The sequence below is a fragment of the Dromiciops gliroides genome, chromosome 1, assembly GCF_019393635.1.
Source record: "Dromiciops gliroides isolate mDroGli1 chromosome 1, mDroGli1.pri, whole genome shotgun sequence".
NCBI lineage: Eukaryota > Metazoa > Chordata > Mammalia > Microbiotheria > Microbiotheriidae > Dromiciops > Dromiciops gliroides.
The window spans coordinates 58,621,443-58,649,025 of NC_057861.1; the positions used below are offsets into that span (position 1 = coordinate 58,621,443).

Here is a 27,583-nt window from a genome sequence, read left to right on the forward strand (position 1 = left end):
TTTCTGCCAACCAAGAACCGGAAAGCTTGGTGGTGCAGTGGATAGAGAGCTGGGCTTGGAGTCAGGAAGACTGGTTCAAATCCAGCCTCACACACTTGCTAGCTGTGTGACCCTGGGCAAGTCACTTTGCTCTGTTTGCCTCCGTTTCCTCGTCTGTCAAATGAGCTGGAGAAGGAAGTGACAAACCACTCCAGTATCTTTGCCAAGAAAACCCCAAGTAGGGTCATGAAGAGTTGGATAGGACTAAAATGAGTGAACAAGTTCTCAGGAAAAGGGAGGCAACATACAAATACATACACACACACACAGAGGATAAGTTGAAGACAATAAACAGAGGAAAGGAATTAACACTAAGGGGAACCTGGAAAGGCTTCTTACAAAAGGTAGGACTTTAGCTAAGACTTGAAGGAAGTTGGGAGGCCAAGATGAAGAGGAAGAATGTTTCAAGTTGGCAAGATAACAGAAAATGCCTGGAGTTGGGAGGGAAGGGTCTAGTTCTAGGAATGACAAGGGGGCCAATGTCACTGAATTGAAGAGTATGTGGGAGGGTATTGGAGCAGAAGACTGGAAAGGTGGGAAGAGGCCAGACCAACCAGGACTTTGCAGTTCCCCTCAAAAAGATATCTGATCCAGGGGCAGCTAGGTGGCGCAGTGGATAGAGCACCAGCCCTGGAGTCAGGAGTACCTGAGTTCAAATCCGGCCTCAGACACTTAACACTTACTAGCTGTGTGACCTTGGGCAAGTCACTTAACCCCAATTGCCTCACTAAAAAAAGGAAAACAAAAAAGATATCTGATCCTTGGTCTCCAGGGCTATATACCCTTTATCTCCTAGGCCAGGAATATATACCTCCCTCAGCTCCACCCGCAGTGGGTGTTGTCAGCATTCCGTCCTTATCAAAATCTGATTACAGGTTGGCCCAGGCCTCCCAATAGAATTTATGGTAAAGTGTAAATTCTTGATCCTTAGGGGCAGCCAAAGTTTCTTTCATCCAAGAGCCCAGCACTGTGCCTGGAGCATAGTAGGTACTTAAGGAAAGCTAGCTAAATTGAAAATGTCTGAATTGATTATAGAATGTAAGCTCTTGGAGGTCAGGGACTGTTTTTCATTTACATCTCCAGGACCTTGCATATAGTAAGAAGGTAATAAAAGCTTGATAGATAGTACTGGCTCATTAATGCTCCCTGAGGAATGTAAGGTCTGTGGGCAAGGCCTTTTTCTCTTTTTGTCTCTGCCCAGCACCTAACAGAAGGCCTGGAACCTAGTAGGCACTTAATAACTGCTCACTGGATTGGATTTGATGGGATTCCAGTGTTGACATTTTTCTCTGGTCCTTTACTTAAGGGACTCATGCAACCAGGATAAGGGGATTGCTCTTGGGAGCTTCCTAAGGTAATTTTTTTTTTTTTTTGGTGAGGCAATTAGGGTTAAGTGACTTACCCAGGGTCACACAGCTAGTAAGTGTTTAAGTGTCTGAGGCCAAATTTGAATTCCGGTCCTCCTAAATCCAGGGCCGGTGCTCTATTCACTGCGCCACCTAGCTGCCCCCTCTAAGGTAATTTTTAATTCTAAGAGTCCATGACTATAGAAAAAAAACTACCCTGGCACATCAGTATTTGCAGGGGTGGGCAAACGCTGGGATCACAAGATCTGCAGATTTACAGAGAGTTCCGCAAGAGACTGTGGAGGTCATACAGTCCAACCCCCTCAAATTTTTTTTTTAAACAAATGAAACTGAGAGTGCATGCTTTGTTCTTGGGGGGGCAGGGTGGGGGGCTTTAGACAGATAAGACACAGTGAGAGCCTTAATAGGGGATGTCAAAGACTCTTCAGATTCCTCTTGAATGGTCAGATAGTTCCCAGGTTCAGTGGTGATGGAAGTTAGTGGGAAATCTGTAAGGTTTGTTATACACACACACACACACACACACACACACACCCCCGAGAAAAGAAATAAAAATAAGCCCAAGGTGATGTCATCTTCTTGTCTTCTGACTTCCTTGGATCTGAAATGTGAAAAGAGCTGGGAAGAAGGGGGGGAGGCCTCTAAATTCACCTCACAATGCTTTTATTCTGTGGCTCATCTATAAAACATCACCCCCTTACATGGAGCCCTTTATAGTCATCCAGGAACAGGTTTGTCAAAACAAGATGCTATTAAAAGAGGCAACATCAGACCCTGCTGCCTGATTTTGTGGTGGGGAATAGGGGGAGGCAATTCACCTGGGATAAGGCACTTCCCAAACTCAGTGCAACTGACCCACTTCCTTGGTGGGATAAATCCTAGGATTTCTCCCAATGTTGGGTCTTGTAATAACATCCATGGTGTTGAGCCCGAAAACCTTCAGTTTAAATGGCAGAGGAAGGCATAGTGTATCCCCCTCAGTTCCAGGTTCCAGTTCCAGGTGAGCAGCCAAAGGCCCCCGCAGCCTCTGCTTGCCTATTATCCCTTTGGTTCTCAGTTTCAGGTGGCTCAGGGAGTTTGGATTTTAACATTATCCACACAGCTTTAGATCCCAACTTGAAAAAGCCCCCCTAGGTCGTCAAAGCCAATATCAGAACTTAAGTGCAGATCTAGCCAAGCTAGCCAAAGGTTAGTGAGGGGGACCAGAGAGACATGATGTGCTAAGATCCCACCTCCCTGGTTGTGCCTTTCCTCTCACCTATGCTAGTGACCCAAGAGACATTGAGTATCTTTGAGCTGAGTGGATGCCAAGCTTCTTGGTTAATCAAAAAGCTCAATTTAAAATTTCAATTAAACATTGGTTCAATTTCCATTCTGATCCTAAGGATTCAGGGAAGTCATCAAAAGTCACTAGCATTACCAATGGCCCTCTGGGAAAACTCAGAGTCCCCCAGATATTCCAAAAAGATGAATTCTCTGAAAACTGACCAGGGTCTGAAGTGAATGGGCAGCTCCAGGTCTGGCTCAGAGGTAACAGGCCACAGGTATCCATCCCCCCAGCTTGGGTGGGTTACTTAAGCCATTGAGGTCCCTTCTCAAAATTCAAGTTATTTTTCTTTCTCATAAGCCAATTCAAAAAGACACTATTAAGAGCCCAATTATTTTGGGGAGGGGTTCCTTCCCCACTTGCACTTTCATTCTTGGATTCAAAATAAACTAGTCTAAAATACAAAGTAGTTTTCAGATAGTAGGAATCCTAAAGAGACAGGCAGAACCAATGTTCCTGGACTCCCACAGCAACTTAAAACTGTTTCCCAAAATAGCTTTTGTTTAAAGGGAGAAAAAAAACAAAAGGAGAAAACCTACCACCAAGATGCCAGGCTTTGGGCTAGAACTCGCCCTTTGGGCCTTTAGGGATTTCCATACCTCAACTGTAAGCCCCTGAAAATAGGGGTCCCTGATGGAAATAATAGAGGCACACTGGGCAGTCGCCTAGATTCCCTCCCCCTTGTACAAGTCTTAGGGTGGAGCCTGTGAGGGCTCGGGTGACGTGGGTATAGTTCTCATGCAGCTCAGAAGTGACTCTCTCTTTGGCCACCAGTTACTGGGTCAGATTTTTCATTTACTCTGCCTTCTTGGCCTTTCTCTTTCTTGAGCCTTCATTCAGCTCCTCCTTCGATTTGACTGGATGCTGCGGGGCATGAAGAGAAGATGGCCCCCCGTGGCCATCATGGTGGGAAGATCCGTGGTCATCATGGTGATGGTCCCCATGGCCCCCTGAGGCGGAACCAAAGAGCACAGGACAGATGAAGCCCTCGATAGTGTCAAATGGAGACGCATGGGAGTGGGTAGCTGTCAAGAAAACCTGTGATAGGAAAGGGAAGAGGAGGAGGAGGAGGAGGAGGAGGAGGAGGAAGAGAAGGAGAGACAAAGAGAGAGGGGAATATGATTTGGAGGTCATTCTAGGTTACAGCAACTGTGGAATAAGCCATAACAGGAAATCTCTAGGCAGCCAATCACATGGGACATCCTTCCATGCTTTTCTCTTACTGTTTAGAATTCAGAGCCCTGCCCCTAGTTAATATCACATTCCCTGCCCCAGAATCCTCTATTGAATGGGATCCACAAGAACCCTCTTCTCCTCATAACCCCTTCCCCTGACACATACTCCCTTCCCCTTTATTTAAAAAAAAAAAAAAGTTTTCTTAGGGGCAGCTAGATGGTGCAGTGGATAAAGCACTGGCCCTGGATTCAAGAGGACCTGAGTTCAAATCCAGCCTCAGACACTTGACACTTACTAGCTATGTGACCCTAGGCAAGTCAGTTAACCCTCATTGCCCTGCAAAAAAACCAAAAAACCAACAAAAAAAATCAAATGTGACCTCAGACACTTGACACTTAGTAGTTGTGTGGCCCTCGGCAAGTCACTTAACCCTCATCACCCCCGCAAAAAAAAAGTTTTCTGTCCACACAAAGATTTTCATATCAGCATTATAGGCAACTGCAAAAAAAAAGAAATATTCTAAATATCCAACAATAGAATAAAATAAAATAAATTGTGGTCCATTAATGTAATGTAGGGATTCTTAACCTGGAGCCCAAGAAGTTTTAAAAATATATATTTTCATAACTGTATTTCAACATTATGGGTTTCCTTTGTGATCCTCTGTACCTTACTGTATGTATTTAAAGATACAGTTCTTAGAAGAAAGCCATAGGCTTCAAAAGACTGACTGCCAGAAGAGGTCTAGGACCCTCCCCAAAAGGTTCAGAATCCCTGATGTCATGAAATGCTGTAAAGCAATTAAGACTTATGGATGTGGGGGCAGCTAGGTTGCGCAGTGGATAGAGCACCAGCCCTGGAGTCAGGAGGACCTGACACTTACTAGCTGTGTGATCCTGGGCAAGTCACTTAACCCTCATTGCCTCCCCCCTTCCCCCCTCAAAAAAAAAAAAAGAAAAAAAAAAGACTTATGGATGTGAAGTAGAAAAAGAAATCTGAGAAGAGCTGTATGAAGAAGAAGAAAAAGCAGAAAGAGAAGATTGAAGAACACACTGACTAACCCTATGATTCATCCAAACTGGCCTTATCACTGTTCTTCACACATGACACTGTCTCCATGCCTGGCTGTCCTCCATGCCTTCAAAGCTCTTCCTCATCCCTGCCCTTCACAAGGTTCCTCAATTCCTTCAAAGATCTGTTCTGGTACCACCTTGTAGATGAAGTTTATCCTAATCCCCAACACGTTCCCCAAGCTAAAGCTGCCAACCCCCAACATTTATCACACATATACATAGACATATAAATATATAATATGAATATATGTAAATAAATAAAACCAGATTACAATAAATGCAGGTTTGAATAACGCAAAATTCAATTTAGTGTAAATTATAAAATAATACCAGGGGACGTTAGATGTGCCTCTAAATTCAAATAACGCAACATATGAGAACTTTAACATGATATTACCTTGCCACATCAAGTGTGGATGTGATAAACTGTTATATATCATAATACCTACAATTCTGTTCATTTTCTTGATGAGCCCTTAACAAAATGGGCAAAAGGAAAAATACTTCAGATGGAAACACTGACAGCCCCCAAAAGAAGAGACGTCTAATTACATTAGAACAGAAATTTGAAGGAATTGATCAGCATGAACTTGGTCATGGTAACTCAGAGGTTAAGATGTCTGAATCTACGACAGAGGAATAATACGAAACACAGGGGAAAAAAAGAAAGGGGCAAAATTGTATCCTTTTTTGTGATTTGCAAACAAGGAAAGGAATAGAAGGGTTACAATGAAAGAAATGGAGCCTCTTTTTGCTGTATGCTTTGAAGATTTAAAACAAAAACACCTTCCTCTGAGCAGAGCAGTCATCCATACCGAACTATCAAGCTTAGTTAAGGGATTGGTGGATCTAAATGCTTATTGTTTAACTTCTGTCGTCGTCATCATCATTTCTGTTCCTTGAGGGCAGAGACTATTTCATTTTTGTCTTTGTAGTCCCCATGCCATGCCTATAACAGTGCCTGGCACACTCTGACTGACTACATAAAAGGAAATGTGAATGAAAATGAAGAACAATCTTTTGTTTGTTTGTTTGTTTTGGGGGGAGTGGGGTTTTTTGGGTTTTTTGCGGGGCAGTGGGGGTTAAGTGACTTGCCCAGGGTCACACAGCTAGTAAGTGTCAAGTGTCTGAGGCCGGATTTGAACTCAAGTACTCCTGAATCCAGGGATGGTGCTTTATTCACTGTGCCACCTAGCTGCCCCCTGAAGAACAAAGAATCTTGATCCGGATAGGAAGGGCTAAAAAATTGTTTCAATGGTTTATGCATTCACTTTATTTTTGTTTGTTTTTGTTTTTTTGTGGGGCAATGGGGGTTAAGTGACTTGCCCAGGGTCACACAGCTAGTAAGTGTCAAGTGTCTGAGGCCAGATTTGAACTCAGGAACTCCTGAATCCAGGGCCAGTGCTTTATCCACTGTGCCACCTAGCCGCCCCCATATGCATTCACTTTAAATAATATTAATATTAATTGACTAATTAATACTAAAATAATACTAAATAAGTTACTGAGTGATTGCTCCCTCTTTTTGGCTTCCTGCCATAGTTTACCAATCGAAAAGCATTTCTAAACACTTATGTAATATATCCCTATTTGTAGAATCAATTTCACATGTGTGTTGTGTCATCTGCTAAAATATTGGTTCCTTGAAGGCAAAGACATGTCTGATGATGACGATGACAATGACAACAACAATAATAATAACAGCTTGTGTGAATTATATAGTGCCTTAAGATTTACAAAGCAAGTTTTATCTCATTTTATCCTCCCAACAACCCTTGGAGGTAGGTGCTATGATTATCCTCATTTTATAGATGAGGAAACTGGGGCCAGCAGAGGTTATGTCACTTGCCCAAAGTCACACAGCTATTAAGTGCATGAGGCAGCTTTGAACTCAGGTCTTCTTGATTCCGGACCCGGTATTCTTTTTTTTTTTTTTTTTGTGAGGCAATTGGGGTTAAGTGACTTGCCCAGGGTCACACAGCTAGTAAGTGTCAAGTGTCTGAGGCTGGATTTGAACTCCTGAATCCAGGGCTGGTGATCTATCCACTGCACCATCTAGCTGCCCCAAACACATATTTTTAAATTTATTTTTTAATTTTTAGTGAGGCAATTGGGGTTAAGTGACTTGCCCAGGGTCACACAGCTAGTAATTGTTAAGTGTCTGAGGCCGCATTTGAACTCAGGTCCTCCTGAATCCAGGGACAGTGCTTTATCCACTGCGCCACCTAAGCTGCCCCTCAGCCCCAGTATTCTGTCTGCTAAGCTGCCTTCCCAATAGGACAAAAGGTCCTGCCTCTGGTTCTCAGTGCTCAGTGCTCTGAAGGAGATTGAATCTCCTCCAGAATTCCTATTTGCTGTTCAGATTAGGACTCTTGCTAATGGTGGGGAAGGATTTGTGTAGTCCCATCACAGTCACCTTCTAGCATCCCCACCAGCCTCTTACCTTACAAGACACCATGAACAGGGTACAGAAGAAGATGAGGTTGGCTTTAGAAATGGGAAGCCAGCGGGTCTGCTGAAGTGTAAAGAGAATGGCTCCATATAAACTGGCTTTGGTTGGACTGGAAAGGAAATGAGAGTCCAGCTGTAGTGAGGACAGGATAGCATCCCAACACCCACAGTGTCATTCAGGAAGGTCCCAGTGTGCTGATGCACCCCTTCCCCTGCCTGCCCATCATGACCTTTGCCCCCAGCCATCTAGACCACTTCAAGGTAAGACAAAAAGAACGTTGGAGCTAGAACACAGAAGACATAGAGCATTGAAAGTTGGAAGTAGAAGGTAACTTAGAACATAGAATATCAGTGCTACATTGGTAAAATGAAAGGGCTGTACCAGATGTTCCCCAGGGTCTATCCTAGCTCTAATATTCTGTTCTAAGAACCCTCTATATATCCTGTGTCCTAAGAACCTGCCAAGCTCTGATATTCCATGTGCTAAGGGCCCTCCCTAGCTCTGATACACTGTGCTCTAGACAGCTAGGTAGCACAGTAAATAGAATGCTGGGCCTAGAGTCAGCAAAACCCGATTTAAAATCCAGCCTCAAACACTTTCTAGTTCTGTGACCCTGGAGAAGCCACTTAACTTCTGTCTGCCTCAGTTTCCTCAACTGCAAAATAGGGATAATAATAGTACCTACCTCCTAGAGTTGTTGTGGAGATCGAATGAGATCTCTGTAAAGCCCTTGGCACAATGCCTGGCAAATAGTAGGCATATTTCCCCTAAGGTCCCTCTCAGCTCTGACATTCTGTGTTCTATTTTCTAAGTTCCTTTCCAGCCTTGGAGATAGATGAGTGCCCCCTGTGTCCTCCTTCAGCTGGGATGCAATTGGAAATGACTGCATTTCATCTTATGTACTTGGAGTTGGGCCCTGGATAGTAAGCTGATAGAATTACACTTAGTCAAATCACATTCCCTTTGGCACTTTCTGTGTAACCAGATGACACTCTCTGGTCTAGGCTTTATCACCAACATAAACAAGTCATTTCATCACTCTCTAAAATGAAGATACTAGAATTCTCGGATTTCTTTCACCTGGGACAGCCTCCAATTCTAATGGCTAACTAGTATTTATGCAGCACTTAAAAGTTTGCAAAGCTTCATAGATGTTATCTCAGTTGACCCTTACAAAGACCCTGGGAGGTAGGTACTATTATTATCACCCCCATTTTACAGGGAGAAAAACTGAGACACAGAAGGTTAAGTGACTTGCACCTGGGGTCATACAGCTAGTGTCAGAGGCAGGATTCAAATTCAGGTCTTTCTGACTCCAAATCCAGAACTCTATGCACAGTGCCAGCCAGCTACCTATGGTCCTGAGGTCAGTGTGTCAGTATACAGGGCTGGGGGCAGCTAGGTGGTGCAGTGGATAGAGCACCGGCCCTGGAGTCAGGAGGACCTGAGTTCAAATCCGGCCTCAGACACTTAACACTTACTAGCTCTGAGACCCTGGGCAAGTCACTTAACCCCAATTGCCTCACTCAATCAATCAATAAATGAATGAATGAATGAATGAATGAATGAATGAATAAATAAATGGATAAATGAATGAATGAATAAATCAATCAATCAATAAGTGAGTAAATAAGTAAATAAATAAATAAATAAATAAATAGTATACAGGGCTGTACCTGGGCCAGCCCTTTCCCCCAATTCAATTCAATAAGCATTTAGTAAGTGCCTAAGATGTGTCAGTAACTGTGCTAAGAACTGGTCCCTACTTCATTTCAGAATCTCTCTCCATTTCCATACACAGATGTCTAATTTAGGCAGAGAGAGACCCTGACTGTGGCTTAAAGACTCGGAGACCCCAAGACTCTGAGGATGGCCTCAGGCCAAGTGGCTGATTTATTTGAATTTGGTTTCTTCATTCATCAAAATGTTAATAATTTTGATTTCCTAACACTCTGACTGTGAAAGAGGAAGTTCCTTTCCAAACAATAACAATGACTTACAAGGACATGTGGAGAATCTCATTTGTCTCAGGCTTCCAGACTCCACGGAGCAGCTGCTCGAAGTTGGACATCAGTGCCACCCCTGAACCTGTGTACCAGTAAGACAGTGAGACCACATCCTGTCAATGTACTGTCAATGTACAGTGCGTTCAACTGTGAATGATCAGACCAATATGAGCTTGGAAGGCTCTATAGAACAGGCACAATTAGTCCACAGGAGCATTTGGAATGGAGAGATGTCTCTAAATCTGAGCATCTCAATTCGTGCATTTTGGGGGAAATAGATGAATAATCAACCGTTCTATTGTTCCAGTCACCATCTTGGGGACTTCCCAAACCAAAATCCCCTCCTCTCCCTAGCCACCACAATACAAACGTGAGGCATTTGGATATTGTTCCTTTATCAAGGCTCTTCTTCAATGCTTCATCATTTCCTGGGGGTTACCCAAAGTTCTTCAATATTATTCCAGGGAGATAAGGAAAGGGATAATTTCCGAGAAACTTGGGAAGACTTATATGAACTGATGCAGAATAAAGAGAGAAGAATCAGGGAAACAATTTAGATGATAACAATAACTGTCAAGACAGATGACCACTTTGAAAGACTTTAAAACTTTGATAAAAGCAAGGACCAGCCACAATTCCAAAGGACTGATGATGAATCATGCTACCAACCTCCTGAAAGAGAGGTGATGGACTCAGGGTGCAGAATAAGACATATTTTGCTCAACTATGCATATTTGTGACAAGAGTTTTGCTTTTCTTTTTTTTTTTCCTAATGTATATGTACGGTAGGGAGGAATTGGAATAGATTGAAGGTAGATAATTTATTTTTGTTAATTGAAAAAAAACACAAATTTTTAAAAAGACTATATTGATGAAACCAAAGCTGTGGAAAGACCTCCATGATGGGAGAGGTTTCATATATAGCCATGAACAATATGTCTGTCACCCAACCTAAATCAGTACAAAGAAGCTTGTCACATTGTATATATTTTGTATGTAGTTTGCTTTGTCCCAGCAGAATATAAGCTCCTTGAAGACAGGGATTGTTTAATTTCTATCATTGTATCCCCAGTACCTAGCATAACACCTGGTACACAGTAGGTGCTTAAGTGGTTGGTGAATGAATGAATCACCAGAACGTTGGCTACAAAGTGAGGCAGGGTTTTTTTTGTTTGGTTTTTTTGTTTGGTTTTGGTTTTGGTTTTTTGATGAGGCAGTTTTTTTAAGGAACTCATAAAACTTTCCAGTGTGGAAGGGTTTGCCCTCTACATTAGTGGAAAGAAAACACACCAACAGAATCATGCATCTTTTTGAAGAATATTATTTATACAATAACTATAATAATGTAAAAGAAAAACAACACTGAAAGACATGAGAATTCTGACTGATGCAGTTAGTGATCAATCAGGACTTCAGAAGACTAATGGAGAAGCATACCTTCTTTCTCTCAGCAGAGAGGTGGTGAACTATAGGCACTGAATGAGGCACACACAATCAGATATGGCCACTGAGGTGCCAATTTGTTTTGCCTATTTGCCTAGTTGTACTTGTTTGTCATAAGAGAGGGTTCTATGATAGGGAGAATCACCAGAAAGTGACTTGGCTACCATTTTTTTTTTTTTAGTGAGGCAATTGGGGTTAAGTGACTTGCCCAGGGTCACACAGCTAGTAAGTGTTAAGTGTCTGAGGCCGGATTTGAACTCAGGTACTCCTGACTCCAGGGACGGTGCTCTATCCACTGCACCACCTAGCTGCCCCCATTTTTTTAAAAGTATCAATAAAGCATCTACTTCATTTTTTAAAAGGTAAGAGCATCCTTTTATCATTCTATGGAATGATTGGCTGTTCTGAGTGTGATGGTCCTCCTTGCAGTTCCCCACTTATAGTTTTAAGTCTGGTAGGCAGGAGCTCCATGGCATGACTTACCTTTGACCCAGCCTGTGGCAATCATGATGAACCACCCATGGTGGTAGTGGTGATGGGCATGATGGATCCCAACGGCAATCTTTCGAACTCTCACTACCTCCTTCATTGCCACAAAAATGAGCTTCACGGGCAGGAAACTGACACACTTATAAAAGAGGTTCATGGGACAGAAGAAAATCATGTACCTGCAAGGAAGCCAATATCCAACATTTAGGAGAAACCAAGCCATCCCCCCTCATCCCCCAGCCCCTCACTCCAGTGGTGGCCTGAACAGTAAAGAATATGATTAGCTTTAAGTCTGACTAGGTCAGTTTATTAAAGTAATATGAGAGCTAAAAGAGAAAGAGAAGACATCCTCTTGTTTCCAACATCTTTCCCTTCAACCCACCTTGCACGCTCCCCACAAACAAATTCATCTTCCTGATAAAGCTACTCCTTTGTGCAAGAGCTTACAATAGGTGTTCAATGCCTTCTATCATGTCCAGTTTTTTTAGCCTAACAGTCAAGGTCCAATCTAGTCCCGATGTCCTTGTTCAGCTGTCTTCTCTTCTTCCCTACAACTCACCTTCCACTCTGACCAGACTGGACAATTCCCCACCATCCAAGCATAGCCCTTTGTCATCCTTTCTTTTCTTTCTTTCTTCTTTTACTATTATTTTTTTGCAGGGCAATGTGGGTTAAGTGACTTGCCCAGGATCACACAGTTAATAAGTGACAAGTGTCTAAGGCCAGATTTGAACTCAGGTCCTCCTGAATCCAGGGCTGGTGCTTTATCCACTGTGCCACCTAGCTGCCCCTGTCATCATTTCTAACCTTTTCTCTCATTATTATTCAACACGAACCCTTCTCTGGGTGAACTGGTCAACTTGCATAGATGCCCCTCGTGTTTTCCTACTTCCATACCTTTGCTCATTCTGCTTCTTCCAACTGTAATGCCTCCTATCGGTTTCCTCACTTATCCAAAACCTAGCCCTTCTTTAGCTAGGTGATGCAGTGGGTAGAGTGCCTGACCTGAAAACTCATCTTCATAAATTCAAATCTGGATTCAGATGCTTATTAGCTAGGAGACCCTGGGCAATTTACTTACCTCTGTTTGCCTCAGTTTCCTCATCTCTAAAATGAGCTGAAGAAGGAAATGGCAAACCACTTCAATGTCTTTGCCAAGAAAACCCCAAATGGGGTCACAAAGAATCAGACACAACTGAAAAATGACTGAACAACTACAACAAAGCCTTCCTCCAGGGCCCAGATCAAACATCTCCTCTTCCAAGGAGCACCTCTTGACTCTCTGTACCTTACCACTCTCTGCTTATCATGTATGGTGTGAGGCCTCTCCTATCTCTGCCATCCTTTGTTAGTTAACTTTCAAGGACCTTCTGGGTAATAGCCCTGGGAGGAGCCACATGGCCTGTATGACCAGCCTTTCCCATTATACAAACAAAAGGCAGGGTCTGTTTCCCAAGGAAGGCTTACCAGACTGCTGAGGCCAAGAGTACACTGGAGTTATTGCTGAAATAATCGATCGGTGCTTCCCCGAGCAGAAGATCAGCCAGGATGTAGCTCCCAAAGCAATAGAGCATGGCACAGATCCATGAGGCCACAGGGCTCCGCCGGGACAGTTCCACCGCACCTGCAAAAGCATCCTTATGGTGGTTATCTGGGTCTGATGGCCCCAGAGAGGCTGGGGAGCTCAGATGCCCAACTCAATCTTTTCTCTTGGTGGTACAAACAATCCCCAAAGAACTTCCTCATTTACCAGAAAGGGATATCATCCATCTATCCCTCCATTCCAAATTTAATTTATCCTTCTATCTACTCATTCATTCATTCTTTTTTTTTTTTTTTGTGGGGCAATGAGGGTTAAGTGACTTGCCCAGGGTCACACAGCTAGTAAATGTCAAGTGTCTGAGGCTGGCTTTGAACTGGGGTCCTCCTGAATCCAGAGCTGGTGCTTTATCCACTGTGCCACCTAGCTGCCCCATACTCATTCATTCTTTCAATCATTCATTTATCTTTTCGTTCATCTGCTGCTTTAGATCCTGCCGGATGGATTCCCTGCCTCAATTGTCTCCCTCCTCCAGTCCATCTTCCACTCAGCTGTCCAAATGGTTTTCCTAAAGAGCAGGTCTGACCATGTGATCTCTCTACTCAATAAACAGCAGTCATCCCGCTCCCCCCCCCCAAACCCCAACTGTCCATTCCCATCATAATTAAATATCAAATCTTCTCTTGGGCTTTGGAGGTGTTGCAAAGTCCAGCCCTTTCCTACCTTTCCAATCTTCTTATACCTTATGGCCTGAACATGTTCTGCAAGCCAGGGACACTGGCCTCCTTTGCCATTCCTCCCATATTCCATCTCTCCACTCTGGGCATTTTCACTGGCTGTCCCCCATGTCTGGAATTCTCTTTCTCCATTTCTCTGTCTCCTGTCACCTCCAGGCTAAAGTGCTACCCTTTGCAAAAAGCCCATCTCAGCTTTCCTTAATCTCTGAGTCTTCCCTCTGAGATTATCTCCAGTTTATCCCTCTTTAGCTGGTTTGTCCAGAGCTGTTTGCAAGTAGTCTCTCCCCATTAGACTGTGAGCTCCTTGAAGGCAGGGATTGTTTTTATGCTTGTTCTGTTTTGCATCCCCAGCACTTAGTACAGTGCCTAGACTTAGTAAGTGCTTACTAAATGCTTGTTAACTTGATTTATTCATTAACTCCCTCATTTATTCTTTTTTGTTTGTTTGTTTTTGTTTGGGTTTTTTTGCAGGGCAATGAGGGTTAAGTGACTTGCCCAGGGTCACACAGCTAGTAAGTGTCAAGTGTCTGAGGCCGGATTTGAACTCAGGTACTCCTGAATCCAGGGCTGGTGCTTTACCACTGCACCATCTAGCTGCCCCCCCCCTTTTTTTTAGTGAGGCAATTGGGGTTAAGTGACTTGCCCAGGGGCACACAGCTAATAAGTGTTAAGTGTCTGAGGCTGGATTTGAACTCAGGTACTCCTGACTTCAGGGCCGGTGCTCTATCCACTGTGCCACCTAGCTGCCCCATTCCCTCATTTATTCTTTCCTACAAGAATCCATTCCCATTCTCATTCACTCATTCCTTTACTGTTTCATTCATTCATCAGCAAGTCAGAGTTTACTACTAACAGAACACTGTACTAGGCACCTGGAAAGGAGGTTGAAGGCAGTTTGATATAATGGGAAAAAACCTGAGTTTAAATCTTGTCTCTTTAATTCCAAAGGACTTATGATGAAAAAATGCTAGCTACCTCCAGAGAGAGAACTCTGGGTGCAAATTGAATCTTTAATTTTCTCGCTTTGTTTCTCTTGCTTTTCAAAAAATATGACTATGGGCAGCTAGGTGGCACAGTGGATAGAGCACCAGCCCTGGAGTCAGGAGTACCTGAGTTCAAATCCGGCATCAGACACTTAACACTTACTAGCTGTGTGACCCTGGGCAAGTAACTTCACCCCAATTGCCTCACTAAAAAAAAAAAAATATGGCTAATATGGAAATGTTTTGCATAATTTCACATGTATCATATTGCTTGCCTTCTCAGTGGGTGGGGGAGGGGTGGGAAAGAGGGAGAGAATTTAGAACTCAAAATTTAAAAATAAAGGAATGTCCAAAATAAATAAAAATGTTTAAAAAAATTTTTTTTTAAATCTTGTCTCTTTCACTAGCTTTGTGACTTGGATCAAATCACTTCCCTCCCTGGACCTCAGTTTCCTCTTTTTAAAAATAGGTCATGGTTGGACTAATTCACCTCTAGGGCACATCCCAACTCTCGACAGTCTACAAATTTATGAAAAAGCACAGTTCCTGCTCCTGGGGAAATGAAAGAGGAAATCACTGGAGAAAAGTAGCCTCAGTGTTTCTGACAGAACAAGTCAAGGACCTAGACGTCCAGAGGGTATGGAATAAAGAAAAATGAGAGTCAGGTAGGACCGATCCAGGAGAACTTCCTGAAGAAGGAAAATTTAGAAGCAGATTTTGCAAGTGGTGAAGAAAATGAACTGACAACGACAGAAGCCTTTGGATGGATGGGAAGGCTCAAGGGGAGGTGCAGAAAGGGGCGTTCCAATTTTAAGGAATGGCAGGTTAATTACCTGATCGGGAAGAATCAAGTTAGGCAAGAGGAGGTGAGCCAAGAAGTATGCAAGAGGCTTCAGGGCTTGGCAGGGAGTCCAGAGAGAAGTTAAATTTAGCCAGGGGTGGAGACAGGTGGAGGCTTTGAATGGCAGATAATCACTATTTTTTCCTGATTTGCTGTGTCTTCAGGGAATGTAATGGGTTAATTATAGTGAGATGTTGGAAAGAGAAAGCAAAATATAACAGAAGAAATAAGGATCTTTTGGTTCAGCGTGGACTAGTTTTCAAGAGGCCTTGGCTGATAACTCAGTGTCCTCCCGTTTGGCCCCAGAGGGTGGAACTAGGAGCAATAGGTGAATGTTGTGAAGACACAAACTGAGGCTTGATAGAAGGAAAAACTTCCCAAAGCTCAGTTGTGGAGTCCCACCATTCCTGAAAGCAATATAGAACTTCATACAGCCAAGTCATTAAACTGTATAAATACTTTTGATCCAATGATGCCCTTGGGGGAAAGGGGAGAGAATAAGCATTTATATATGTGCCTACAAGGTGCCAGGTAAGCACTTTTACAAATATTACTAATATTTACAAATATTACTAATATTACTAAGCACATAGCTCCAATTAGGTCAGGGACAGAGGGAAAGGACTTATATGTATGCAAATATTTATTGTTTGTTTGTTTCTTTGTTTTTTGCAGGGCAATGAGGGTTGTGACTTGCCCAGGGTCACACAGCTAGTAAGTGTCAAGTGTTTGAGGCCAGATTTGAACTCAGGTCCTCCTGAATCCAGAGCTGGTACCTTATCCACTGCACCACCTAGCTGCCCCGTGTATGCAAATATTTATAGCCGTTCTTTTTCTGGTAACAAAAATGTGGAAACTAAGGGGTGCCCATCAATTCGGGAATGACTGAACAAATTATGGCATATGAATATAATGAAATATCATGGGGCCTTAAAAAATGACAAAAGAGATGATTTCACTGGAACCTGGGAAGACTTGAACAAGCTGATGCAGAGGGGCAAGAGTAGAACCAGGAAAACAAAAATTATAATAACACAAGGGAAAACAACTCTTAAAGACTGAAAAACTCTTAATCAGCATAAGGACCAATTGCAGGTCCAGATGACTGATAATGGTGCATGTTTCCCAGCTCTTGGCTAAGAAGTCATAGACTAGAGGTACTGATTGAGACACACATTTTCACACATGACCAGTGTATGAATTTGTTTTGTCTGACTATACAAGAGAGAGCTTTTATTTTGGGAGGGGGAAGAACTGGTACGTAGTGATAATGATGCAAAAAATGAAAGAAGGAAAGAAGGAGGGAGGGAGGGAAAAAAGGAAAGAAGGAAGGAGGGAGGGAAAAAAGGAATGAAGGAGGGAGGGAGGGAAGGAAGGAAGGAAGAAAGGAGGGAGGGAAGGAAGGAAGGAAGGGAGGAAGGAAGGAAGGAAGGAAGGAAGGAAGGAAGGAAGGAAGGAAGGAAGGAGGGAGGGAGGGAGGGAGGGAGGGAAGGAAGGAAGGAAGGAAGGAAGGAAGGAAGGAAGGAAGGAAGGAAGGGAAGGAAGGAAGGAAGGAAGGAAGGAAGGAAGGAAGGAAGGAAGGAAGGAAGGAAGGAAGGAAGGAAGGAAGGAAGGAAGAAGGGAGGGAGGGAGGGAGGGAAGGAAGGAAGGAAGGAAGGAAGGAAGGAAGGAAGGAGGAAGGTAGGCAGGAAGGGAGGAAGGAAGGAAGGAAGGAAGGAAGGAAGGAAGGAAGGAAGGAAGGAAGGAAGGAAGGAAGGAAAAAGCAACCCAAAAATGTTCAGAAAATACAAAGAAGAGAGCAGGAGTTTCGCTGGGGGACACAGACAAAGTGGACAGTGTTTCACTCTAAATTTAATATATATTTTAAAAATAGAGATTCATGGTTTCATATACAACTCATTTTCTGTTCTTCTTTGACAATGAAAATATTTGTGTTCATTGATGTTAAGTTCATAATGGGGGGAAAAAGTTTTTTAAAAATATAGGTGATGCCAGATTAACTTTAATCTACATTATTGACAGTAATAATAAAGTAGATAGAGTTTGCCTAGATTTTGCAAAGTATTTGATAAAGTAGCTCATATTCTTCTTGTGGAGAAGGTGGAGAGAGGTGGATTAGATAAGGAAAATCTTAGATGGACTTAGAACTGGTTGAATGAGCAGATCCAAAGATTATTAACTAATGGTTTGACATCATCGTATAAGAAGCTCTCCAGTGGAGTGCCCAATGAATCTCTCTTTGGTCCTGGGCTATTTAACTAAACACATTTGTCAAATCTGCATGAGATCTGTAATCCGCTGTCACTGACGATGTTGTTGTTGTTGTTTGTCCTTCATTTCCTAAGAGGACCATGAATGACATCAGGGTGATGTCATGACTTGCACTGAATTGGATTTAAATGAGGGAGGACTGTGCAAAGGTCACCAACCTCACTCTTTCTTCCACAGTCATCTGGGTCCAGTAGCAAGATGTACATTGGGACAACTGGAGGTGACCCCAGATTTTTTTTTAAGGCAATTAGGGCTAAGTGACTTGCCCAGGGTCACACAGTTAGTGAGTGTCTGAGGTGAGATTTGAACTCAGGTCCTCCCAACTTCAGGGCCAGTGCTCTATTCACTGTATCTCCTAGCTGAGGATAGTTAACATACTGAATGACAGAGTCAAGGCTCTCAAAAGTCCTCAATAGTTTAGAAATCTAGGCTGCATCTAGTAAGATGGAATTTAATACAGGTATGTCTAATTATACTTTTTTGGGGGGGCAGGGCAATGGGGTTAAGTGACTTGCCCAGGGTCACAGAGCTAGTAAGTTTCAAGTGTCTGAGGCCGGATTTGAACTCAGGTACTCCTAAATCCAGGGCTGGTGCTTTATCCACTGCGACACCTAGCTGCCCCCTAATTATACTTTTGCTAAAAAAAAAAATCTGTTTCACAAGTACAGTATGGTGACAATAGACAACATACTATACAAGCACAAGAGATGATGATTAGTATTAACATACTCCTTTCAGAGATAGCCTGGTTTAATAAACTTGAAATCGGGTGACCATGCTAATACATAGCATTTCAAGGTTTGCAAAGGACTTCACAAATATTATCTCATTTGATCTTTACAACAACTTGGTAAGATAGATGTTATCATTCCCATTTTACAGATGAAGAAACTAAGACAGTCTGTTGTCAAGGCCAGTCGATTTTACTTTTGCAGCATCTCTCAAATAAACTTTGGTCTGATATTGCCTGGGAAGGCCCTGGGGGGTTCTCATCACTCTTCATTCAGCCCCAGTGATTTTCCTAACTCATAGGTCTGACCATGTCACCCTCCTACTCAAATAAAATCCAGTGGCAGCCTAACACCCCCCCCTTTTTTTTTGCTGGGCAATGAGGGTTAAGTGACTTGCCCAGGGTCATACAGCTAGTAAGTGTCAAGTGTCTGATATTGTAGCCTGTAAAGATTATAAAGGGCCTCTTCCTCCTTGAAAATGTTCTCACCATCTCATGTACCTAAGCTCTTTCCACTCCCTGGGGATTTCTTCAAATCCCCCCAGCAGCCAAGCATTAAATCTCCTTTGCAACAGCTGGTGGCAGTCAGTCTGGGAGGAGTTACAAGCCCATGTTTTTCAGAAATTGATACCTTCTCCCTTACCCCTTCCCCATAGCATCCAGACCCATCTAAAAATAACTTTATGGTATGCCATTCTTTCCAGTGTCTTAACTCAGTACATTTTCAACCGCCCTCCCTCAGAAGGGAAAGCCCACAATCTTGAGCCTGGGGGTTAGTGGTTTTTGTCTTAGCAGAAAGAACATTCAAATTCTCTTCTTTTTTCTTTATTTTCTTGCAGTGTCCCAGGGAGGAAGGCCTGAAATGAGATCTGCCAAGCGTTGGCAGAGGTTGCACAGCTTTTCAGATTAGCCCCATGGTCCTCAGGCAGATCAGTGGGCCTATGATCCCAGATGGAGGCAACAGGAAGAACAATGGGGATGTGAGGGTCTGGAAAAACAGCGGTTTGGCTTGGATACTGAAGGCCAAAAGGAATGGGTTAAAATAGCCATTAGAAATTTATCTGAGGGGGCAGCTAGGTGGCGCAGTGGATAAAGCACTGGCCTTGGATTCAGGAGGACCTGAGTTCAAATCCGGCCTCAGACACTTGACACTTACTAGTCACTTAACCCCCATTGCCCTGCAAAAAAAAAAAAAAAAAAAAAAAAGAAATTTATCTGAGGGGCAGTTAGGTGGCACAGTGGATAAAGTACCAGCCCTGGATTCAGGAGGACCTGAGTTCAAATTTGATCTCAGACACTTAACACTTACTAGCTGTGTGACCCTAGGCAAGCCACTTGACCCTCATTGCCCCACAAAAACAAAACAAAAAACCAGAAATTTATCTGGTAGTCAGAAGATCCTTGTAGACAGCAACAGCAATATTATACAATGATTCACTTCAAATGACTTAGCTATTCTCAGTAGTACAATGATACAAGACAATTCCAAAGGTCTTGTGGAAAATGCTATCCACCTCCAGAGAAAGAACTGATGGAGTCTGAATGCAAATAAAAGCAAACTTTTTTTTAAACTTTATTTTTCTTGATTTGGGGGGCGGTCTGTGTTCTCTTTTTTGCATGACTGCACATGTATAATCTATATCAAAGTGCTTGCCTTCTCAAGGAGGGAGCAAGGGAAAGGGAGGGAGGAAATTTGGAACTCAAAAATGATTTTTTTTGGGGGGGGTTAGGTTTTTTTGTGGGACAATTGGGGTCAAGTGACTTGCCCAGGATCATACAGCCAGTAAGTGTTAAGTGTCTGAGGCCAGATCCAAACTCAGGTCCTCCTGAATCCAGGGCCGGTGCTCCATACACTGTGCCACCTAGCTGCCCCTTCAAAAATGATTTTTTAAAAATGAATGTTAAAAATTGTTTTTACATGTAATTGAGAAAAAAACAAAATAATTCTTCAAATTGTTTTTGTTTTTTAATAATAAACATTTTTATTTATAGTTTTTAGTTCCAATTTTTTTCCCTCTCTCCACTATCCCCTCCCCGAGGTGGTAAGCAATCAGATAAAGGTTATACACGTGCAATTGTGTAAAACATTACCATATTAGTCATTTTGTATAAGAAAACTTGAATAAGAGAAAAAAATGAAAGAAAATGAAAAATAGCATGCTTCAGTCTGTGTTTCATTAATATCAGTTCTTTCTTTGGAGGTAGAGAGCATGTTTCATTGATAGTCTTTTGGGATTGTCTTGGATCATTGTATTCCTGAGAATAGTCAAGTCTTTCACAGTTCTTCATCAAATATCGCTGTCTCTGTGTACAACATTCTCTTGGTTCTGCTCTCTTCACTATACATCACTTCCTACAAGTCTTTCTGGGCCTTTCTGAAATCATCCTGCTTGTCATTTCTCATAGCACAATAATAATAATGTCATTCTTAAAAATAAAAAAATAATGATTTTTTTTTAAAGAAAATTTTCTGATTAAAATGGACCATAGATTTAGAGCTGGGAGGGCCCTTGGAGAATCATAGGTTTATCACTGAAAGAGAAATTATAAGCAATCTACATCATGCTCCACTCCCGCCATCAATACCACCCCCACTCTCCCCCAGTACTTATTATACAGATGAGGAAACTGAGACCAAAAGTGATCAGTAACTTGTCCAAGGTCATACATCAGAGGTAGGATTTGAACTCAGGCCATCCTACTCCCAAGCAAGTGTTCTATCCACTATACCACACTACCTTGATCATCTAATTTACTCCCATCGATTTTGTTTTGTTTACAGATGAAGAAGTCAAGTTACTTACCCAAAGTCACACAGGACTTCAGGGTAGAGCTGGGATTCAAATTCATATCCTCTGACTTCCAATCTAATATTCTTCCCACTCTACTATGCTGCCTCCAAAAAGAAATTCCTCTCCACATCATAGACTACGGGGCTCTATTTCTGTGCTGTGGAGCTGGCCGCCATCTCCCATGCCTGGAATGTTCTCTCTCCTTACTTCCCCTCTCATCAAGACAGCTAAATGATATAAATGGAACACTGGAGTCAGAAAGACAAGTTCAAATCCTGCACTAGACATTTAGTAACTGTATGACGCTGAACAAGTCCACATAACTTTCTCCGTCCCCATGTTTTCATCTGTAAAATGGAGATGATAATAGCACCTACCTCACAAGGTCATTGTGAGATCAAATGAGATAACATATGGAAAGGGCTTTACAAACTTTAAAGTGCCCATATAAAGTTAGCTTATTATTATTAGGACATTATGATGTCATAATGTCAGTCATCAGCAAACATTACCCACCTCCTATGTGCCAGACATTGTCCTAAGAAAGGCATTAGTCTCAAGGGGTTCAGTCTAACGGTGAAGACAACTGTGTGCAAATAAACTATATGGAGGATAAATTGGAGATCATCCCAGAGAGAAGGAGCTAGCATGAAGGGGGATGGGGAAAGACTTCTGGTGGAAGATGGGATTTTATCTGGGATTGGAAGGAAACCAGGGAAGCCAGGAGACAGAGATGAGGAAGAAGAAACAATTCCAGGCATGAGGGACAGCCAGTCAGTGAAAACACCTGGCGTTTGGAGGAGTGTTGTATGAAGCCCAAGAGTATGTAGGGGTAACGCATAAAAAGACTAGGAGGGGCAGGTTATGAAAGGATTTGAATGCCAAGCAGAGGATTTTCTATTTGATCCAAGGCAATAGGGAGCCACTGGAGTTTACTGAGTAGGGGTAGGGCGACATAGTCAGATCTGTCCATTAGGAAAATCATGTTAGTGGTTGAATGGAGGATGGACTGAAGTGGGGAAAGATTTGAGGTAGGCATACCCACCAACAGGCTATTGCAGTAATGCAGAAGTGAGGTAATAAGGACCTGTCCCAGGGTGGGGGCAGCAACAGAGAAGAGAAAAGGGTGCTGGGAATGAAATACCTAGAGTCCAAAGAACCAGAGTCTTGTGAGTTATCATAACTTACATTCCCATAGTGCTTCCCAGAATTCCAGTCTTGGAGCAGCAGGGATGGGGGACTCAGAAGTCACTGGTCTATTCTATACCTGTCTAGGAATCCCTGTCTGCAACATCCCAGACAAGCGATCATCCAGCACAGGCTTGAAGACCTCTAGGGAAGTGCAGCCCACTCCCATCCTTGGCAGTAGTAGTTGGAATTATTACCCCCATTTCCAGAGGCTTAAGGACATGAAGGCATCATGGATGGAGCAAGTCCAGAAGCTATGGGTCTAAATTTAACTTCCCTGTGCCTCTGGTAACAAGCTAGGATTTATCTACAAAGTCATAGACAGGATGCCATCTGTACTAGTGGAGGGACTTCGCACACCCCAAATTCCCTATGTCCACCCATTTTTTGAGCTTATAGAATTCAGAGCTCAGATTCAGATTCAGAGCTGCAAAGAAGTCCCAGAGGACATCCAGGTCAAACCCCCTGATTTTACAGATGAGGAAACTGAGGTTTGGAGAAACTATTAATATAACTTGAGTGGTGACAAGGGCTATAAGGAGCAGAGCTCAGATGTGAGGTCTGTTGTCCTAAATCCCAGGCTGGGAGGGGGGGTCTTCACACCACTTGTCCTGACCACAGGCAGACAGGACTGTGGGCAGGCAGGTAGGCTATGAGAAGAGAGAACTTTGTAAACCTTAAATGGACAGAACCCTGGATCTAGGGTCAATAAGACCTAAGTTCAAATTTGGACTCAGTCACCTAACTAGTTGTATGATCCTGAAAGTAATTTACCGCTATCTCATCTGTAAAAGAGATTATGATAGCACCCAGGGTTATTGTGAAGATCAAGTGAGATCATTCTTATAAAAGGCTTTGCAAACCTTAAAGGGCTATATAAAGGCAGGCTATGATTATTATTAATAATAATGCAAAGTTTACCTGCTGTTTAGGGGAGGGGGGAGGGAGGGGAGGGAGGGAGAAAAATCTGAAATTGTAAAGCTTGTATAAACAAAGGTTGAGAACTATCTTTACATGTAATGGAAAAAAATAAAATACTTTATTAATTTTTAAAAAATAATGCAAAGTAATGCAAGGGCATACAAGCATACTGAAATGTGTTTACTGAGTAGCTAGTGATTCCCCCAGACATTCCTCTGGAAATCTTTATGCATCCTGTCCTAATAATGGTATGTCTTGACTGTCTCTAATACTCAAAACATTCACAGAAAAACCACATTCTCAGTTACATGATAGGCAGTTCTTAAAACCTAAGATTTCCCATTCTGGGTCAAACCCAGGAAGCTACCTTTGATAGGAAACACCAAGGGACAATGATCCAAGTCAATTCCAAAGGACTCATGATGAAAAACTCTCCACATCCAGAAAAAGAACTATGGAATCCGAATGCAGATTGAACCATACTATTTAAAATTTTTTTTCTTTCTTGAGATTTTTCTCTTTTGTTCTGATTCTTCTTTCACAACATGACTAATGTGGAAATATGTTTAATGTGATTGTATATATTTAACTGATATCAGATTGGTTGCTGTCTTATGGAGGGGGTAGGAGAGAGAAGTAATTTGGAAGTCAAATCTTATAAAAAATGCATGTTGAAAACTATCTTTACATGTAACTGGAAAACATACTATTAAGTTTGGGGAGGGGGCAGCTAGATGGCATAGTGGATAGAGTACCTGCCCTGGATTCAGGAGTACCTGAGTTCAAATCAGGCCTCAGACACTTGACACATACTGGCTGTGTGACCCTGGGCAAGTCACTTAACCCTCATTGCCTGACAACAACAACAACAAAAAAGATTGGGGGAAAAGTGAATCTCTTGAATAGAGATATTAAGAATTCTACTTCATTTATGATTTATGTACTTTGTTGTTTTGTTTTGTTTTAAAAAAACCCACCCTGTTGTATTTTGGGAATATATAGAGCTCAGAATCAGTCTCCAACTCAGGCTGGAGCTATTAAGGACCTAGAAATTCAGTTGCTCTCATCTCTATAATAACATATGGTTCCAAAGTGTTTTTATCCCTATAAAGGGAGAACAAATATTAGCAGGCTCATTGTACAAATGAGGAAACTGAGGCTTAAAGTAGCTTAGTGACTTGCTTAAAGATCACATAGTGACAAAGCCAAGACTCAGACTCAGGTTTTCTTGACTTGAAATCAGAATTATCAAGTAATCAGAATTTCAAAAAATGTAAGCAACCAAAGAATTCTGGACAACTCTATAAAATGTTGCAAGGCACTTTGCTACTTCCAGGCACTGATGCTGACAATTAAATACAGATATAGAGCACATTTAGAGTTACACAAAATGCATGCCAGCTATGATCTAATTTGGTCTCCATGACAACCAACCTAACAGGTATTGCAATCTCCAGAGTAGGAAACTGAGGCACAAGCTAATAAAGGTCAAAGAAAGGATTAAATCCTACAGTTCCCCTGACTCTAACCAACTAAGCTTTCTCATGCCACTTATGATAGCATACATCTAAAATAGCTCCCAGAGCTGCAGATTGGCTACTAACTGGCTAGTTTCTCTCTAGCTAGGCTGGGTCCCCCTGACAGTTTTTTCAAAGTTCTCAGGTTGTACCTTGAATTTATACAGACTTGAGACCATCTGTCTCCAAGAGGAGCAGAAAACTCAATAAAAATCAGGCTGTGTCCAAATTCAAGGCAGGCCAGCAACACGGTTCCCTCATTACTGTAAGGTGAAGCATTCTATCCAAAGCTTCTACTCAAAATCCAAGTCCTTCCAGAACATATGTCCATTACCTCCTGATGGCTCATTTTTTAAATAGAACTTTTTAGAAAATAGAAATCCACAAATTTTCAGAGCTGGAAGGGGCAGGAAAGTAGAAGGGAGACTTTAGGGTCGGATGGAACATATAATATAGAAACTGGGAGGGAATTAAGAACTCAAAGGAACTCTGAGACCAGTAATTTAGACTAGCAAAATGAGAAGCACCTCAGAGATCACCTAGTCTAAAACTTATCAGTTTCTAGAGAAGCCTTCCTTTTTCTCCTTGTTCCCTTTTTTCTCACAGAAGGGTAGGGTAGGGCTTCAGCAACGTTGTAGGCAGGCAACCAAGCTACCAGCATTTTGAAACAGGAAACAAATGCTCCAATCCGAGTACAAAGCTACTCCTATTTTGCTTTGCAAAATAAGTGTTCCCTTGGTAACAGCTTTTAAAAGCATCCTTTTCCCCTCCCCTCCCCCCCCTCAACTCTTCCAGGTTTTAAAAGCAGTTTTCTGGCGCTCAGCATAAGAAAACAGGGTGGAAAGCACAGGGATAGAATTCAGGTGGTCCCTGCCCAGTAATATAGCCTTAGAGTCTCCAGAAGTTCCATTTCCTTGTCTGTAAATGAAAAATTCAGTCCTGTACAGGAGTAATGCTGCTGAGAGAATAATCAACACCGATAAAAATAACACCTTACAAGCCACAACACCAGATGAATGAAATGGTTCCCTGTTCTTTGGGTCGATGGGGGAGGCAGCATTCTGGTTCGATCCCTGTTATAAAGAACATTGGGAGCAGCTAGGTGGTGCAGTGGATAGAGCACCGGCCCTGGATTCAGAAGGACCTGAGTTCAAATCCGACCTCAGACACTTAACAATTACTAGCTGTGTGACTCTGGGCAAGTCACTTAACCCCAGTTGCCTCACAACCCTCCCCCCCAAAATAAAGAACATTGAATTTGGAGGCAAAAAGGCCTAGGTTAAAATTCCAGCTCTTTTATTTACTACTGGTGTGACGCTGGACAAGTCACTTCCCCTCCCCGGGCCTCAGTTTCCTCCTCTGTAAGCTGAGGACTGGCCTAGATGATCAAAATCCTAATCAAAAATCCTCAACTCCATTATTTCATCTGATCCTCCCAGATCCGCAAGAAATAGGTTAGGCATAATCGTGGCCCCATTTTGCAGAAGAAACTCAAATAGGGTTTGAAGTGATTTCCCCAGGGCCTCCCAGCTAGCTAGTTTCAGAGCCCCAACTAGAATTCAGGTCTGATGGCTCTGGGTCCCGTATTCTTTAACAGGGGTGTTAGCTATGGGGGAGAGAATACCTGCCTCCCACGGAGGCAGAAACCTGGACTGCCTGCAGGAGGAAAGGGACCCTTCCCCTAAGCGAGGGCCAAGCGAGACAGGACAGGGACGATTTCGGTGGCCCTGACTCAGCAGGCCACAGCAGAGGGTCTCCAGAAAACCTAGCCCCGGGAGAAGGTTGGGGGAGGGGTGCGGTGTCAATTTTCCGGCAGCCCTTCTCCTTCGGCGGCCTTATATAGACATAACAGCTGCAGTTTCACCTCGCCAAGGGCACCCGAGGGCTGAAGTGGGGGTAGAGGGCAGCTAGGGAGGTGGGGAGGGGGCGGCGGAGAGGTCCGAAGACTGGGGCAGGTGGGAGCCTGACCCGGCCCCGCAAGGTTCCTCCTCCCCGGGCCCCCAGGAGCCCCCAGCCCCCAGTCCCGCCCGGCGGGGACTGACCTGGCTCGTACTTGAGATACAGGATGGAAACGATGAAGTAGCTGAGATCAAAGACCGGGAAGAGGGGCACCCGGGAGAAGCTGAGCGCCAGCTCGCCCAGGCTCAGGGCCGACAGCAGCTCCATGAAGCCCAGCAGTGGCCCCTGAGAGCCCCGGCGCCCAGGCTGCCCGCCGAATGGGGCAGAGGCGGGCTGTGCCCGAGCCTAGCGGTGCCCCCGCCCCCACCTCGATCTCCTCCTCCTCCTCCTCCCCTGCCCGCCGACAGGTGCAGAAGCTCCTCGGAGCCCCCAGCTCCTCCCTCTGGGCTGGGCAACCGGCCCACTCTAGGTCCGGCAGGGAGCTGCCTCTGGCAGTGGTGCTGCTGGCGGTGGAACTCAGTCCAGTGTCCCCAGCTTCCCCTACAGCTTCTAAGAACCCCAGCTCACACGTGGAGAGCGCTCCAGGCAGTCTGCCGGAGGCTATCTTCCTCCGCTTATCCAGGGCCCGCCCCTGCAGTTAATCAGCTGCCAGGTTTGGGGTTTTCTCGGGTCAAAGAATCCCCAAATTCCCCCCACCTCGGCCCGGCTAGGAGGGAGGGATCTCAGGAACCATCAGGTCCAATTCAGAACTGCCCAAGGATCCCTCTCTGACCCGCCCGCTAGTGACCTCTG

The 27,583-nt window shown here is 43.4% G+C and overlaps 1 protein-coding gene across 1 annotated transcript; it reads right to left on the bottom strand.

Moving 5' to 3' along the window:
• Positions 1-2,052: 2,052 nt before the first annotated feature.
• TMEM38A (transmembrane protein 38A) lies at positions 2,053-27,076 on the bottom strand. Its single transcript, XM_043969209.1, has 6 exons — positions 26,935-27,076; positions 12,840-12,996; positions 11,367-11,551; positions 9,435-9,522; positions 7,426-7,543; positions 2,053-3,771 (listed from the first exon to the last, which is right to left on the bottom strand). Exons 1-6 carry the CDS (start codon positions 27,056-27,058, stop codon positions 3,529-3,531), a joined length of 915 nt encoding a protein of 304 aa, XP_043825144.1. The 5' UTR covers positions 27,059-27,076; the 3' UTR covers positions 2,053-3,528.
• Positions 27,077-27,583: the final 507 nt, after the last annotated feature.

Coding starts and splice junctions, on each gene's coding strand:
- TMEM38A (XM_043969209.1), bottom strand. CDS start 27,058: ATGGAGCTGCTGTCGGCCCTGAGCCTGGGCGAGCTGGCGCTCAGCTTC. Junction 9,523..11,366: donor TGCCACAGGCTGGGTCAAAG/GTAAGTCATGCC, acceptor ACTGGTACACAG/GTTCAGGGGTGGCACTGATG. Junction 3,772..7,425: donor TGTTCATGGTGTCTTGTAAG/GTAAGAGGCTGG, acceptor TTCCTATCACAG/GTTTTCTTGACAGCTACCCA.